The sequence below is a fragment of the Belonocnema kinseyi genome, chromosome 6, assembly GCF_010883055.1.
Source record: "Belonocnema kinseyi isolate 2016_QV_RU_SX_M_011 chromosome 6, B_treatae_v1, whole genome shotgun sequence".
Lineage (NCBI taxonomy): Eukaryota > Metazoa > Arthropoda > Insecta > Hymenoptera > Cynipidae > Belonocnema > Belonocnema kinseyi.
In genome coordinates, this window is record NC_046662.1 from 99400873 (window position 1) to 99419471 (window position 18599).

General features: G+C 34.3%; 2 protein-coding genes across 2 annotated transcripts in view; both read right to left on the reverse strand.

Annotated features, from left to right (window-relative positions):
• LOC117174887 (cuticle protein 64-like) overlaps positions 1-2380 on the reverse strand; it is a 22060-nt gene extending 19680 nt beyond the window's left edge. Inside the window, exons 1-3 of the mRNA XM_033364305.1 lie at positions 2305-2380; positions 1305-1449; positions 945-1147 (exon numbers count right to left, since the gene is read on the reverse strand). Coding sequence (XP_033220196.1) covers positions 945-1147; positions 1305-1449; positions 2305-2337 — 381 coding nt within the window. The 5' untranslated portion in view covers positions 2338-2380. The remainder of the gene's footprint in view (positions 1-944; positions 1148-1304; positions 1450-2304) is intronic.
• An 11428-nt stretch (positions 2381-13808) lies between these two features.
• Positions 13809-16798, reverse strand: LOC117174811 (cuticle protein 64-like). Its single transcript, XM_033364189.1, has 3 exons — positions 16714-16798; positions 14575-14719; positions 13809-14410 (listed from the first exon to the last, which is right to left on the reverse strand). Exons 1-3 carry the CDS (start codon positions 16744-16746, stop codon positions 14202-14204), a joined length of 387 nt encoding a protein of 128 aa, XP_033220080.1. The 5' UTR covers positions 16747-16798; the 3' UTR covers positions 13809-14201.
• Positions 16799-18599: the final 1801 nt, after the last annotated feature.

Sequence of the window (18599 nt, forward strand, 5' to 3'; positions counted from 1 at the left end):
TGCTCTTAACGTAAACAAATTCCCTTTCTTATACTCAGGAACAATCTTAAGAAATTCTTTTTGTTGTATCATTGAAAACTTGCAGCTTACTTATTACTATTTCCAGCCCTTTAATGAAACTTTAATTCCTAAACCATTTGAATGATTTGGTTTGTAGGAATTAATCATCTGACTAAAATCTTTAAAAATGTTTTAGTTTCCGCGGAAACGATTTTTTCAATCCCTTTTTCAACGATTCTCCACATTCTGTATACCTATCGCTTATGATTCATGATTTAAAGCATCAACTATTCTATGTTTGGATTTTATTGTCAAATTGGAATACAAAAGCCAATTTCATATACTATGAAATACGTTTCGTATGTGGTATTATCGTACAAGTTTAATTTGTTTATTTGTTGTTTCTAAATCCTGTTTAGAAGGGAATGCATGTCTCGATTTACAACTTACCCTTAGTAAAAAGATGTATTGATATGTATTGGATTTAATACTTTTTCGCGAATAAGTATTGTAAATCCAATACTTACCCTCACTTCTTTTGCATAAGGACATGATGAGAAGTATTTGATATTATTATTAACCTAAGGTGTTAATCAAGAAAGATCGATTCTGTGTGCATCTAAATAGTTATTTGAATATTTTAGTTCTGAAATGTTCAAAAGTTGAGCAATAAAATTTTCTCTATTAAAAAAAAAAGAATAGCAATATGATATACTTAAATACAAGAAAATGGTGCAGGGACAACCCTTATATATATATCGAATATTTCATAAAAAAATGATTTATTCAGCATTTTTCAAAATTCAAAACAGCGTGAAAAATTGACACAAACGGTTGTAAACCAAAAATAAAAAGAGTGAATTTTTGATTATTTAACATCATACGTAGCACACAAAAACAGCTTCAAGAATCTTTATCGACTATCAAATTTACCAGCCATTTACATAGTTCAATCCATGCCCAAGTCCGTGATAACCAAGTCGCGGTACTGAATATACTGGTGCCACTGGTGCCACTGGTGCCACGGGTGCTGTATAACCATGATTGATGGAAATTGGTGCACTGTAACTGAGAGAGTATGAAGGAGCAACTCCATGACCTATTGCTGGGTACGCGGAGGCTTTTAAGTATCCATGTTGTCCGTAACCTGCAGAACAAAATTATAATTTTAATATTATAAAGCTATTGCCAGCAAAAATAAACAAAAGATCAAATAAGATAAAACAAATACCTGAACATGTAAAATGTTTAATTTTAGAACCAGGTTCATGGAATAAAAAAAAATCAACTGTAAAATAAAGTACCTCCATAGCCGTTCAATCCATAGTAACCACCGTAGCCGCCATATCCTAATCCCAGGACTCCTCTCTTATCAACTTTCTTCTCTGACAAGGCTTCTTCTTCAGCGTGAATCGGCGATGCTGCTAAGGCGAGTATGGTAAGAAGCAACTGAAATATATAGTAAGATTTTTTTTCAATTATTTGAATTTTTTAAATCACAGTGGCATGGAACGTCAAATTATTTAGCATCATTTTTCAGTAAGTTCACGTTTTTTATTTATATTAGTTCATTATACGGACAGATGGGGCCAGTTTGCATTGCCATCATGTTTTTGCATGTGTGGATTTGGAACTCGATTTTGTGCGAAGCCATTGGGTGGACCAGAGTGGGATAGTACTTAGATATAGTCAATGGTTTCATGTTTGACTTCTGCTAACATGACTTGCGAAACGAAATTTGAAATCTTAATTATAATGTTTCCTAATCAATTTGATTGAAAAAGTATAAGATTTTATTCGATTATCAATAAAAAATGTGACAACTTATGTACTTTTCAATGTACTATTTGTTGACCTTTTTCATGTTTTTTACAATATAGCTTCCCCTTTCTTCACGTCGGAATTTAAGTGAAGCCGAGGCTAATTCACGCAATTGTCTTTTGTTATAAAACTCAATTTAGGCCACTTTTAGCTAAAAAATTCTCCTCCCTTAATTTTGGTTTAACAACTGACTTAAAATAAGCCCATCCTTTTTCTGTGCAGTGGTTACACACGCAAAAATTAAATATATAGTGTAATAGATTATGAAAATAAAAAAAATCACAAGATTTGATTTTTTAAACCACAGCGCTGCAAGCTTTTCGATGAGTGCTCATAATTGTGTGTATATTTTACGGTATTGTTTTTCCATTATCAATTGTGTTTAAATTAGAAAACCAGATTATTCCCTCGACCTACGACCTACGGAACCCTTCCTCTGGGGCGTTTGTCCCACTCTTCTAGGACTAATTTTTGAGTACTCACAATGGTCTGCATGGTGACAGTAGTGATGAACATGTAGCTACAGGAGAACTGATACAGAAAGTAGCAGACACACCCCCTTTTATACCGGTGAAGCCGTTACATACGACATTGCATCATTGCATTGACGTACTTTATGGATCAGAATCTGTATCACATACTCACACATGCATTATTGCTCGTGAAATCATACACAGGGAATCAGACGTGAACAACTGTCGTGCAAGATGCTCATTTGGTGCAAATATTGCGCATGTCTTTCTCATACTCTTTTTCGTCTCATATATTCTGTGTCACAAAATTTCTTTATCACAAAATTGTTTGCTTATAGTTAAAAATTTATTGGCATGAAAATAAAAATTTTATTAGATTTTGAAAGGCATAATACTGCTAAGTTTATTTGTTAATAATTGTAATAAGTTCCACAACTTTCATAACCGAATATTTGGTGAGATAATTAAAAAAATAACTAATTTATAAGCTTGAAATGTTTTACAATCATGTCTGGTGAACAAACTTAATGCGAAAACTAGAACGTTCTAGGAACTTTTTGGTGACAAGTATTTGATATACCACCTTGATCAAAAAGTTCCCGGAATCATTACCGTGTGGCGCCCCCTGATGCCCGATTCACATTTTTTTCGTTTCTGTAGGCTGTCACATCTTTTAACAATATTCCGTGCGAATTTCAGCTTTCTAGCTTGACATTTGTAAATGTAACGCAATTTTGAGTACATCTGTTTTTTTGCGAATTTCGATTTTTGCAATGCACCACGACAATGCACCGTCGCACAATGCCATCATTATCCGTGAGTTTCTCACGAAAAACTCATCTAACACAATTCCGCAGCCATCAAATTCGCCAGATTTAGCTCCCTGTGACTTTTTTTTGTTCGATCGACTGAAAAAACCACTACGTGGAACGCGTTTTAGCAGCCGATCGGAGATAATACAAAAATCGAAAACGGCACTGATGGGCATACCGAAAATTGAGTATCAAAAATATTTTGAGAGCTGGATCAAGCGCTGGCATAAGTGCGTGGCAGTCGATGGGAATTACTTTGAAGGGAACCACATCAATATTCAAGAATAAACTTATATTTTTCATTTAAAAAATAAATTCCGGGAACTTTTTGATCAAGGTAGTAATTATTTTTAAAAGTCATTTTGACAACCCAACCAAGTCGAGAAACCAATCAGATACTTAAAATAAATCAAGTTGTTGTCTCAAGTTCAAATACATCAATTTATTTGTCTCATCATAACGAATAAATTTAGTACTTACAATATTGTAAGTACTTTATGCATCTAATTAATTGTTATAAACATACCACCTGTATAACTAATTTATTTAAAATTGGTTAAAAGATCTTTAATAAAAATATTCCGTCAGTTCTTGAACTAATCACCCTGTGATCACCTTAGCCCCGAGATTTGTTCTCCCATAATACAGTTTTTGAAAATTGTTAGAAATATATTGCTATGCTGATTCGCCTTTCGCGATTTGAGCGACATACCTACCCTGGCAGACCGAAGGAACTGAATGGAGCCTCTGCAAGGACCCTTAAAGACCCCATTGGGTCCCCATTCGGTTCCTTTTTAAAATACTGAAAAAAAACAGAGAAATCAACCTTTAAATTGTTGAAATTCGGATTCTGCGTGGATATTCCCTATTGATGGTCACGGAATGACTGCAATATTTTTTTTTGCAACGGTAAAAAGTTTAAAAAAATAAAAGACGTATAACGCCTGTTGACTGCTACTTACAGGCGATGCGTTAGAAGTGTAGTAGTCAACAAGCGTTATACGTCTTATATTTTTTAAAACTTTTTACCGTTGCAAAAAAAACTATTGCGATTATTCCGTGACCTTCTATAGGGAATTTTCACGTATAATTCGAATTTCAACAATTCAAAAGTTGGTTTTTCTGTTTTTTCGATTTTTTTAAAAAGGAACCGAATGGGGAACCAATGGGGTCTTTACGGGTACTTTGTAGAGGCTCCATTCGGTTAATTGTTTAAAAGATACATTAAAGTTCTTCATATTTGTTGATTCTCAATTTTTATCCTAAGTATGGCTGACTGAGAATGAATGTAATAAGTTTGCAAAGTTGTTGCAGTTGTTTAATGTAATGCTACGTATGTAGTGTTAAGTTTGCAACCGAATAAGTGATTGGGAACCTGATAAAATTTCAAATATTAACATTGTTAGTCATTTAATATTTTTTTATTGCAAAAATTTAATGTTAGGATCGTATGGAAATACCAAATTTTCTGTATTTTTAGTGGTTTTGACTTTTTTATTCATTTACCAAATATTTTTTTTCAAATTTGAGTTAGCAGCGACCAAATTCGACTTTAATTTATAATTGAAAAATTCAAATATTTCAAAAAAGGTTTCTTGCATTGTGGTTTTCCCCAGTAGGGAGGAAATGTCTTGAAATATCCTCCTAACCTTTTCTTTGTTGTCAAGCATGATTTTCATAAATTATACGGTGATTACTAGAGAGATTGATCAGCAACCTGGGTCGAAGCAGTGTTGCGGAACGAACGTGTTATTTACTTAAATAGCACGAGAATTCTGGATCAGTCTGAAAAATCTCTATCCCTTCCACATAATACTCCTTTCCCCTGCCGAGTGAGTCACGCCTATCCCGAAAGGGAAATGGCTTAATGGTGTAATAATAATAATAATAATAATAATAATAATATACTTTCCTCTATATAAGATTACAGAAGTTCCTAGTTAAGAATATTTTTGAGATATTCTCTTTTATGACTAAAAATTTTAATATTGGAAATTTTAACAATTTCCCGATCACTTATTGGGTTGCAAACTCAACACTACATACGTAGCATTACATTAAACAATTGCAACCACTTTGAACAATTATTACATTTTTTGTCTCTCAGTCATACATAACAAAAAAATCGAGAATCAACAAATAGAAAGAACTGCATGTACTTTATAAACAATGAGGTTGCAAATCGTGTACTTAGTTCTAAATAATAATTTAAATAATTATACAAGTTTGCATTGAACAAAACTTCAATTAATCCACAAATAAACATGTGCCGGAACTTCCAATTGGTTGAAAATTTAAATGTCGTATTAGAGGACTAAATGCTATGTATTATTCCATTTGCAGAAATATTACATTTTTTCTCGAGTGCTTAATGAATGAAAAGTCCTTTTTTCAAATGAAAAATTTCCTGACCTCTGCCGGGGTTGCAAATTCACATTGTTCATTAGGGAAGTATGTTTTATGGGACTCCAAATTGTAAAAAATATTATATTTAATGTTAAATTTTGCCTTAAATTCAGTCCTGCTGACTGGCCTATTATACCCACACAGCGGTTGCGAGCTTTGGAGGCGACAACAGTCACCGTTGGATTCTTTCTTAGAGCTACCATGATGTTAATTATTATTATGATTATTAATTTTTAAACTTTTACACGGGTGAACCCGGTTTTACATCATAGCCACGGACTAAGTAAAGTGATAGATGGGATCAGGACGTTATAAGTTAATTTAATACGATGCTTGAAACCTCCTGCGATAATAACGCAGCCCTACAAAAAAGTGGTTTGACCGGCGGACCAGGGCAGTGTATTCTTATTTATTTTAATCTGCTGAATCCGAATTCGAAGTTACAAATCTCAGATTGGCTGGTCTTTTAATGGTGACCTGAAAAAACACCCGTAAAAAGCCGAGTTTCCGCCAATTTCAAATGGACTTTATAATAATGTAGGTTATTAGGTTTTTACGTCCTAGCCATCGAGTGCCCTTAGTCTCGAAGATATGCCGTTGAAGAGTAAAAATCCAGCAACAAGTTGACTCCAAAGGTTGATAAAGCAGCCACCCCTCTTCTTCGGTAAACGATCCAGTTAGTATCCACGCTTTATGCTGCTTGACTTCTACGATAGGGCTTCGTGCTGGTCGGGCATGTTGCTACTGGAGAAACTGCAGGTCGGTGCACGTTTGCCACTGCTGTACTAAGTCCTTGCAACACCCCCCCCCCCCAATGACGTTGCACCATGAAGATAACAGTTGGGACGTAAGGGTTTGTTCATATTGGTTGGTACGTTAGAAAGCGTCGTGAAAAGAGCACTCATAGCTGGATTCAAGAGCTTCTTTTTGAAATGACGAGCCCAATAGCACTATGTGCTGTGTGATCCCGAAAATTTCTGTGTTGTCTCATGTACTATAAACACGATCGTGGTATCTATGATATTCACAAGGCCAGTTTCGTCGGTATAACAAAGATGAGCCAGACACGATGGGCTGGAACATGAAGATAGAAGGTAGGATCCAACGGTTGGCCAATCAAATGCGTTATATTAGAAGAATAAGGTAGGTTTCTAAGTTCATACGTCATAGCCACACGTCCCGCGGACCAAACATGCGATTGGTGACGGTTGCATCCCACTGGAACTGCTTCAAACGACGTCCGATTTTTCCGCCGGCTTGGTGTAGCATCTCCTGTGTGCTTTCTCTTCGTACGTCATATATATACGTCATAGACATACGTCCCGTGGACCAAGCTCCTGTGAGTTTGCTCTGCCGAGGTGTAAATTGCGACAGGACATCTGGAGCCAGCCCCTTCGGATCTTGATCGGGGAGTGCGTCGTGGCTGCAGGGATCGGAACCTGCAGTGCTTCGGGCGAGTCCGGACCGTCCGTGTATTCCAGGACCAGCTAAGGGAAGGTTGGGCCCCAGGGAACTGGGGTAGGATTTCGATCCGAGAGTGTACCCATTCCCAACTATTTCGATCCGCCTCTCCACGCTCGATGCACTGTTGACATTTTTACTATGGATTCTAAAGCCGGCAAAAAGGAGAGAAAGTGAAGAAATCTGCGGGGAAGCATATGTAGAGTCTGATGTTACCAGAACAACCCGCACAGCTACAAGGATGCCTTTGTTTTTGAAATCTCCAATTAAGATTTCGGTTGAGTTCCTACCAAAATATGTAGCTCTTGTGATACCATTTTGCGGAAATGTAAAGAAAACAAGTTGAAACTGAAGATCAAAGATCCTGCTTTCCATAAAAGAATGTTATTGTTGAATAACGAATCTGACTGGGATAAACAACCAAAAAAGATCAAGTTTCGGTTATTCTGATGTACCAAGTTTTACAAAATCAGTACATTTATCTGAAACCGATAGGGCAAATGATGAAACCATGAATATGAGCACTACTTCTGAGTTGGAATGAACAGATATTGATGAGAGTTCATAGGAGGAATCTGAAAATGAAAATGTAAGTGGATTTGTGAGTACCGAAATATCAGATGAGAATAACTACATTACGTATGATGCTCCGAAAAAGTCAGGAAAAATTACACAAGAGAAAGTGAGTGATCTTGTTCGAGAGTTCGGCTTGTCCAAAGATCGATCAGAGCTTCTGGCCTCCTGGTTGAAACATAATGTTGAGAATGCGAGAGAAGTTAAATCCTTTTTCTATCATGATAGACAGATCGAATTTCTAGAATATTTCTCGGAAAATAAAAATCTTTTACTAGTGTACTGTAAGGATATTCCGGGATAAATAAATAAATTTAAGCCTGGCAGTTACAAGCCTGAGTAGAGGATGTTGTTCATTGATTCTTCCAAGAGGAGCTTGAAAGCAGTCTTACTTCATAATACTAATGTATACGCCTCCATCCCTGCCGCACATTCGGTAGTTATGAAGGAAGACTATACGAACATGAAAATAGTTCTAGAAAAAATCAGATACGCAGAACATGGATTTCAAGGTTGCGGTGACCTGCAAATTATCACCAATTATTGGAGAACAATCGGGTTACACAAAGAATCCATGCTTCTTATGTGCATGGGACAGTAGAGATAGAAAAACCTACTACATAAGAGAAGAATGGCCAAGAAGAACGTCTTTGTAAGCAGAGTGTATGAACATTATAGAGAAATCATTAGTTTTCCAACATTTCTGACGCAAAACTGCGTAAAGGAGTTTTTGACGGTTCTCAAATTCAACAAATGATGAGATGGCTCTGTTTCAAATGAGCCACTGAGAATTTCCTAGGAAACCACAAACGTCCAGATTACAGAGAAAAACTAGCGAAAATGGTAGAAAATTATAGGGAAATGGGATGCTTGATGAATCTTAAATTCCATTTCTTGGATTCTCATGTTGTCTACTTCTCAGAAAATCTTGGTGATTTCACTAAAGAGCAGGATAAAAGATTCCATCAGGACTTCAAGGGTGTATAGTGTCGATAACAAGGCAGGTGGAATAAACATATGATGGCTAATTACTGCTGGGATGCTCGATATCACAAAAAAAGAGAGTGAATTATACTCGCTATTTACGTTCAGATGCTCAAACTCGGATCAGAATGTTAAAGGAGCTTGCATGGCCCCGGTTCTGATGACCCCCAGCCTGCACAGCCGAGTCCGCCATTTTGAATTTAGAAAATTTGACATATTTCGGTTCGAATTTGGGGGAAACCCCGCTTTTTACGGGTGCTTTTTGAGGTCAGCGATGAAACATAAGCCAATCTGACATTTTTGACTACAAATTTCATTGCATCGGTACAAAATACACAAGTATACATGGCTCTAGTCTGCCGGTCAGACCACTTTCCTTTTTTTTTAATTTGGCGGAAAACAGCCTTTTATCGGCTGTGTTTTTAGGCTAGGATTAAACCACGAACCAATCTAATATATATGACTTCGGATTAGGATGCCACGGGTTAAAATACATAAGGATACGCTGCTCTGGTCCGCCGGGCAGGTTACTTTTTTCCAAATTTGGCGCAAAACCGCCTTTTGATGGAAGTTTTTTGAGGTTAGGGTTAAAACGCGAGACAATATCGTATTTCGGATTCGGATTCAGCGGGTCAAAATACATGAGGATACAGTACTCTGGTCTGCCGGTCAGACCACATTTACGCACAATTACGAGCATACTGTAGTTTGGAGCCCGTCCCTTACGACTGTCATACTTAAACTGCAGCCGCAAGCGTTAGGGGTGACAACAGTCACTTCTGGATGCTTTCTTAGAGCTATCACCTGCTACTCCACAGGTTTTTAGCCGCTTGCTCTCTGATGGCCGAGAAAGTTTGTAACAATGCGACAGGTGTTTAATAAAGCCGCCTTCTGAGCTGCTGCCAGTACCCTTCTGACTCCTAAATATTCAAGATGTTTAGTGTATCTTACGTACATCTTACGTGCACAATGCCTGTACCCATAATTACGATAGGATGAATAGATGCATTCTTCACACTCCTCCACATACGGTCGTTACTTCATGTCTTAACTCGCCATACATATGGATCATGGTTGTATATGTTGACTGCAAATTTCGGTTAAGTGAACAAGCAATGTCGATGATGTTTACTCTTCCACATTCTTTTCTCGCATCAGGATGTCAGGTCGATTGGCTTGGATGTAATGATCCGTTTGGATAGTAAAATCCCAATATAAGACGTAATCTTCGTTTTATAAAACGGGCATTGGAATGTATCTGTTGAAAGGCATCCATTCTGTTTAGAGTCCTAGGTTTAGGGCAAGTTGGTGATGTATTCTGTATTCTGAAAATCTATTAACACTTTCGGTTTCTTTAAATTCTTAATCTTGTTTTGCGTTTCTTTTGTTTTGTTTTCTCTTCTCTTTCTTCTCCATCCCTAGACCTTGCATCTTTTACTAGCTCCCTTAGCTTTCTTCACCAACAACGAATTCAATTATACTGTGGCTATCTTTTTTACACCATTTGTACATGTGAATCATTGTTTGCCTGAGCCAAGTACTTGTAATAAATAAGGTATCTTATAAGAAGACCTGTCCAGATAAGGGAAATTGACTCAATCGCCACATGTTCGAGTTGCACCACCACCCTCCTTTCCTTAGGTCCAGAGGCATAGGGGTGGTCGTTTTTGTGTAGTTGCATGTCCTTGGTCAGCATTTTTCCTACAGAAAATTTAAATTCAATAATGTATATATACTGCAAACGTAAGCACTCGTCTTTTTCTTATTTATAGCTCGTAAACACTGGGGTAAGACCAGACAGTTTAAATCCTACTAATTCTACTTATACCAGCTGGTAAAAATAAAAACGTTTCTGCAACATCTAGCTTTTTTTGTTAAAGCTGCACGAAAAAAGTAATAGGGGAAAAAATTCGTTTCTTGCCTATAGATTATGTATCTACTTGAAATATAGGAATTCTATACGAGGCGGATACCAGCCCTTTTACCAGTTATACACTATTGTTGAATTTAAAAAATGGAAAATATGAATGGAACATTAAAATACAATTTTTTCCGATCACAGATTATTACTTTATAAGGAATTGAATTGCTTTGATGGTTCTTTTGATGGTTTCCTTTATACGTTGAACTCGTGGTATCAAAATGGTCTTATATATAATTCCTCCAATTTTTATCCTCGTTTTTATCGTAAATATATTTTTCATGTGTTTATATGAAGTTTTATTTAATGCGAGAAGAATATATTGATAACAGTTTAGGCTTCAGTATTACAGGTTTTTGTTGCTCTAAGGTTGTTGCAAAAGCAATTTTATTATATTCAAAATAATAATTTGTGAGCGGGATACTCTTCAATTTTCAAATTAAAAAATAACAAGTAACTGTTGAAAAAGCTGACTGTAAAGTTCATATGTAATATTGCTAATAATATAAAAAAAATAAATAACTTTTACTTTAAAGCTCTCATCTTTTGGATTAAAAATGTGACAAACAAAAGTTGTAGATTTATAGACTAAAAGCAAACTTGAAAAGTGCAAGAACGAAAGTAAGTAATGAACATAACAATTTTTCACAAGAGCAAAAAACATTCTGTAAATTCGGTTAAAATACAATAAAAACGTTCTCCTGAAATTTTAAGTTTCTGATTGCAAGTAATAAAAGCTTTGATCTCCAAATTATTCTCCAAAATTATTCTGTTTCGAATAAATAAAAATTGTATCTCTTGATACTACAATGTAACAGGTTTTTTTTTTGCTAATAGGTCTATGAAAATAAGAAAATTATATCTGTTTTCAGTAAATTAAAATAATTTCAAGAAAAATCGAGGCTGAAAGGAATAGAGAAAATTATTACTACGTAAAAATTTTAACTGAAACTGAAATTAAATTTTTCTTATTACTATATTAGAAAATGATATTTGGATCAAATCCTAAATGGACCAAGTTTATTTGATTGTTAAAGAACCTTTTTTACAATAAATCCATTTTCAGAAAAATTTTAGTTATCTAGTTTTGCCCCCCCCCCCCCCCCCCCCCCCCCCCCCCCCCCCCCCCCCCCCCCCCGCAGCGCATCTCATCCATGTCCGCGGCGTGGTGCCAATTCTCGTAAGAATACACAGTAATACAAGTTGATGAATTTTAAATGTAGATGAATTTCATTTTTGCATTAAATTAAGTAAGTCACTTAATTTCAACCAGAAATGGAACTTGAATGCAGTCTCCTATCTAATATACGAGTAATATGATGATTAACTGGAAGGTATGTTGAGATTAGGATGATTTTCATTCGCACGCTCTGAAATTCAATTTTTACTGGCAAAAAGGCGTGTAAGAAGTACGATACGGCGATGCGCAAACACTTGACGGATTTTGGCGATTTTAGATGAGTTGCCAAGAGAGCAGTTGAGTCATGGTAGTCGTTTCGACAACGTTTCCTATTTTGATAGATGTACTCAGACCTATAACGGATTGTGCTTATAAATAGAGTAATCGTACATATGTGATGACAAAAAAAAAATAAAAAAGGATTGAATATTTACGTTCTGTACCTGCTATAGCTTTAAATGGATATAAGTGCCTTGTTTAGTGTTTATAATCTATAAACAGTTTTAGATCATACAAAGGATAAAATCCCCCAGATTAATAATTTATTTAATGCTCATATTTAACCAAAAATATTTATTTCCTTAAAATAATTTAATTTTAAATTTTATGTTAATTCCATGTTCCTAATAACTAAACGATAGCGCATACATTTTATGAATTTCAACAATCAGCTGACTCAAATTAACCTAAAACTTTCATTTCACACACACGCGTTGACGGAAAGTCAACAACCTTTTTGTCTTAAATTAATCTATAAAGTAAATTTTACGTACATAAAGCAGGTGACTTTCAACCAAATGCGTTACTGAAAGTCATGTTATAATCATCAGTTGACTTTCAAGAGGCGAATGATCCTTTTGGTTACATCTGAAAGTCAACCGCCGTTTTTTACTGAAATTCAAACTCTTGTATTACTGCGTACAATTTACAAATTACTATTTCCAGCCCTTTGATGAAACTTTAATTTTTAAATCATGTTGGAGATTTAGTTTGTAGGAATTGATCATCTGACTAATATGTTTAAAAGCCTTATAGATTCCGCGGAAACGATATTTTCAATTCCCTTTTATATGTTTTGCAAGTGATATTATCGTTTCTTTTAAATTTTTTAAATTTTTGTTTTCAAATCCTGTTCAGAAGGGAATGCATATCTCGGTTTACATCTGTTAAAGAAAAGTATTTGATATAATCATTAACTTAAAAATCTGCCCGTTTTGCGCGTGATTTAGCTTTAAATGTTCATTTTCTTCTTTTTTGCAATTTTGTAAATGCTATAACTCTGGTAATTTTTGGTTTTTTAAGAAAAGTCAAGAAGATAAATTGTTCGTCTTTTTGAATACTATGAATATCCGTACAGAGAATTTTGGAATTTTGAATTAAGTGTTCTAAAAAATATTCAAAATGCGCTAACTTTTTGAATTTTTATTCAAAATGGCTGGCTAACTAATTTGACTTACATACACACAGTAATGCATGCAGACAAATTTGTAAAAAACTTGTTTTTCGGATTGAGGGAGTTTTAAAACGTGAACATTTGACTAAAACTCGTGGGTCAAATTATACAAAAATCTAATACCTTCTCTTATGAGAATGTAAAAATGAATTAATTTGTCATGAATAATTTTTTGATAGTTTCTTTTTTAGTTTTAATCGTAATAAAATAGCATTAAAAACATTTTAAAAATTAATTTTTTGAAATCCCTTACACGGGATGAAAAAAAAAAATTTAGAGACAAAATTGTGATAAGAGTGTGCCAATGCAGTGGGCAGATTTTTCTTACTGTTAATGATGTTTTCACAATTAAAATACAAACTACGCATATAATTAAAAAGTTTTCTATAACATATTAGTTGATATTTGTTGCGTTTAAAAAGCAACATTTTTCTTCTCTAAACTTTTTTTTTAAATATCGTGCGTTACTTGGCTTAAAATGTTTATTTTCGTGTTTTTTGGAATTTCGTAAATGCTATATCTCTGGTAATTTCTGGCTTTGTGAGAAAAGGCATAAAGATAAATTGTTCATATTTTTAAATGCTATGAATATCCACACAGAAAATTTTTGAATTTGAAAAAACTGGTCTCAAAAATATTCAAAATGCGCACACTTTTTAATTTTTATCCAAAATGGCTGGCTAACGAACTTGGCCTTTAGTTTAGGACACTAAAAGAGTTTTTTGCATTCAGGGGTTCTCAAAACGTGGGCATTTAACAAAAACTTGGGAGGTCAAATTTTAAATAAATCTAATACCTTCTCTGATGAGAATGTAAAAAGTTAATAGAAGATCGATTGTGTGTGCATTTAAATGATTATTTAAATCAATTAAGACAAAAATGTTAAAAAGTTGAGAAATAAAATCCACACTATTGACAAAATGGTAAAGGAACAATTTTTTATGTATGAAATATTTCATAGAAAAATGATTTAATCACAATTTTTTCAAATACAAGATAGAGAATAAAATTCGCAAAAATGGTTGTAAGCCAGAAATACAAATATTGAATTTTCGATTATTTAACATCATTCGTAGTACACAAAAGCAGCTTCAAGAATCTTTGACGACTAACAAATTTACCAGCCATTTACATAGTTCAATCCATGTCCAAGTCCGTGATAACCAAGTCGTGATACTGAATACACTGGTGCCACTGGTGCCACGGGTGCCGTATACCCGCGATTGATGGAAATTGGTGCACTGTAACTGTGAGAGTATGAAGGAGCAACTCCATGACCTAGTACTGGGTACGCAGGAGCATTCAAGTATCCATGTTGTCCGTAAGCTGGAGAAAAAAATGTGTTTTTATTATTTTAATATTATGAAGTTATTGCCAGTAAAAGTAAACAAAAGATTAAATAAAATAAAAACAAATACCTGATGTTAAACAACACTTACTTTTAGAACGAGGATTATGAAATGAAAAAAATCAAATGTAAAATAAAGTACCTCCATAGCCGTTCAATCCATAGTAACCACCGTACCCTCCGTATCCTAGTCCCAAAACTCCTCTCTTCTCAACTTTCTTTTCTGTCAAGGCTTCTTCTTCAGCATAAATCGGCGATGCTGCCAAAGCAAGTATGGTAAGAAGCAACTGAAATATATCATGAGATTTTTTTCAAATTATTTGAATTTTTCTTATAATTACAGTGGCATGAAACGTCAAATTATGTAGCTTCAATTGTTAGTAATTTCACGTTTTTGATTTATATGAATAATTCCGAATATTTTTTATAGAGTTTCAGTTCATTATAGGGACAGATGGTGCATTTAGGGAAGATGGGATCAAATGTAGAATTCTCTAAATGTTTGACTTTTACTTCTATTATCTTCTTTTAATCATAGTGTGTAAAGTAAAATATATGTTTGATGCATTGTTATGTAAATTAATATTCGGTATGGTATAGTTTGTTAAAGAACTTTGAAGATATTTTCAAGTTATTTTCTTTTGAGGTTCTGTAACTTCTTCCATTGGAAAGAAATTAATAACTTTTTTCCACTGTATCTAATTGCAATAAAAAATAAAATTTGCTAGGTTATATTTTTCATTTTTCGAAATCATATAGAAAAAAGTTGGTCTAAATATTTCGGTGCCTTTTCCAGTTCGGAATTTAAGCGTAGTCGAAGCAAATTAACGCAATAGTCTTTCGTTTAAAAACTCAAATCAGGCCCTTCTTGGTTAAAAAATTCTCCCGTGTTGACTTTGCTTTAACATCTGACTTAAAATAAGCCTATCTTTTTCTGTACAGTAGTTACACAAGCAGACAAATTATACATAGTGAAATAGATTATAAATCATTTTTAGATGATATTATTTCATGACGAAGAGGTAATAAAATAAATTAGAGGATGTTATTGTTCCTTTCAGCCAACCAAGAGCAATTGATATATTCTCAGATACAGAACACAAATAACATGTAATCTTTATTTGAAAAATAATATAATAATAATAATAATAATAAGCAAATTCACGAGATTGGATTTTTACATTCTCATCATTTATGGTTGAGAAAGTATTAGAATTGTCGGAAATTTGACATCACACTTTTTCAACGGATCTCCACGTTTCGAGACCCCCTGAATCCGAAAATCAGGTTTTCACGATGGCGTCTGTCTGTCTGCCTATCCGTCAGGCCGTAAACACGATAACTCTCGAAAAAATGAACGAATCAAATCCATCTTTGGCACACCTTTTTTAGGTCCTAAAAGAAAGGACGAGTTCGTTAACCAGCCATTTTTGATGAAAATTCAAAAAGTGAGCGCATTTTGAAAATTTTTGAGACCACTTTTTTCTGAATTTGAAAATTCTATGTACGGATATTTATATAATTGAAAAGAACAAACAATTTATCCAACTGACTTTTTTCGATAAAAAGAAAATTCTCAGAGTTTTGATTGCACAAAAAATACTGGAAAATAAGAAATTCCATTTTGTGGACAAACTATGTAGGATACAAAAAAAGATGAATTAACAAAAATGGTTATCCCAAAAAAGATCTACAATTTCGTTAAGAATCACTTCTTGATAGGACGCGTACTTTTTGTTTTAATCGTGAAAAATAACGTTGAAAAAAGTAAAATAAAAAAAAATGTGTGGAAAAACGACGAAAGTTACGACAAAAAAATCCAACAAAACCTGTTTAAAAATGTTTGTCGGAAATCGAGCACGCAGCGCGAGTGTCACGATGAGAATGTGTACCTCAAAACCTACAGAGCTTTGAGAAACTTAATCTTTGACTATACTTAATTAAGTAGAGAATTCAGAATATGAAGACGCATATAAATACTGCCATCTAAAAGAGATCTTTTTGATAAAGTTTTTTTCAAGCATTCCAAATGCAAAGAATAAATATCCGAGCGCGAGATTCAACCGTCGCGCGCTCTAGGCGCGCTCAAACTTGCGAGCGAAGCGAGCCGCGCGCGTAGCACGCGATGAGAATGCGCCCGCGAAGCGGGCAGATTTTTTTAACTACTGCACTGCAAGCTTTTCGATGAGTTAGATTTTCATTGGAGATGCTCAAATTCAAACTCTATTTATGCAGAATAACGTTTGTCGCAGTCTTCTGGGACTAATTTTTAAGTACTCACAATGGTCTGCATGGTGACAGTAGTGATGAACATGTAGCTGCAGGAGAACTGATACAGAAAGTAGCTGACACACCCCCTTTTATACCAGCAAAGCCTTTACCTACGATATTGCATCGTTGCATGGACGTACTTTATGGATCAGGATCTGTGTCACATACTCACACATGCATTATTGCACGTGAAACCATACACAGGGAATCAAACATGAACAACTGTCGTGTGAGATGCACATTTGGTTGAAATATTGTGCACGTCTTTCTAATACCCTTTTTTGTCTCAGATATTCTGTGTCACGAAATTCCTTTACAGAATTGTTTGATTATACTAATAATATACTAAGATAGTAATATAGTTTATTAGTTTAATATAAAACTATAACTTAATATAACTTAATATAAAACGACAACGTTTTAGAGAAATAAGATTTTCTTATAAAATTGTGAACAATTTATAAATGATCTCGTCCTGTATAAACTCTTTCTATGAGAATTGTCTTGCATTTTCAGAAGTCATTCGTTTTTCATTTATTCTTCATGAAGTTGTGCACACAAAAAATTAAAATTAAATTATTTCTTAAGGGCATTTGATACTTAGAAAATTGTTGATTTTACTAGTTTTAGGTTTCCACGGCTTTTTTCTATAATAATAAATATTTTGTCTTGAAAATTGGAAAATGATAGTGGACATGCTAACGGACGTCTGGAGGACGTCCGTTATGATATTTTATACCATCTCCGAATTCAGTTTTTAAAAATTTTCATTTTTGTGGAAAAAAGCCGGGGAAACTGTAAGTATCACATTTCCTTAAGTTGCAGGGATATCGTGGTTGAATCCAACCAATAAATTACAATTTTCTCCTTTTCCTGAAAAATACGAATTGGTACGAAGGTTCATAAATAATTACAATTTACTATGGCGAAGTAAAGGAATGTACTACCCCAAAATCCAAACTCAACTTTTCACCGTTTTTTTTTCTATAAAGTTACGAATTGTCACATAAAGACGCTTATTAAGAATAACTGCTCTCAACAGTCATTTTGACTAGCCAAGAAATTTGACAAAACGATTAGATACTCGAAATAAATAAATTTGCTTTCTGACGTTCAAATCAGTAGTACATCAATTTATTTGTCTCATAACGAATAAATTTAGTACTTACAATATTTTAAGTACCTTTTTATCTAATTAATTGGTTAAACACACGATCTATATAACTAATTTATTTTTTCTTTAATCAAATAAATTTTGTAAAATTGCTCAATAACCTTCATTTTTCATAACTACTATTTCTAGGTAAGTGTATACTGTTCCCGCCGCTATTTGGCTATCTGTAGATAGATTCTTAAAAGGCCTTTAATACAAATATTTCGTTAATTCTTCAACTAAACACGCTTGTGATCACCTTAATCCCGAGCTTTGTTGTCCCCAAATAAAGTTTTTGAAAATTGTCAAAAATATGTTGCTAGTATGATTCGCCTATCGCGATTTGAGCGATATAAGTTTGAATTTTAAAATACTTGGTTTATTTTATTTTATTCGTAGGAAATATTACAGATCGTTGTCCTAGACTTAATGATGATCTTTTATTTAAAACTTTTTCTTGTTTGAACCCGGTCCCTCATTCTAGCTACGGACCAAATCAAGAAGCCGATGAGATGAGGATGTTATAAATCATTCTAATACGATGTCTGAAATTTTTTGCGTTGATGTTCCAGGCACATAACTACGAGAATGGTGCAGTTTCGAGTTCGTTCTATACGGCTGTTACCAGGTGTATACATATAAAACCGGTATTGCCATTTAGCGGCCAGTAGGTACACTTGTAGGCACTGTCGGAACTTACCATTTGTGCTAATTGGCGTATTGTCATCTGTCAACAATATCCA

What these genes read in the sequence shown, in the direction of transcription:
- LOC117174811 (XM_033364189.1), bottom strand. Translation starts at nt 16,746, where the DNA reads ATGTTCATCACTACTGTCACCATGCAGACCATT. An exon ending in CTGTCACCATGCAGACCATT is followed by an intron (nt 14,720 to 16,713) that starts GTGAGTACTTAA and finishes GATATATTTCAG; the next exon opens with TTGCTTCTTACCATACTTGC. An exon ending in TGGATTGAACGGCTATGGAG is followed by an intron (nt 14,411 to 14,574) that starts GTACTTTATTTT and finishes TTTTTTCTCCAG; the next exon opens with CTTACGGACAACATGGATAC.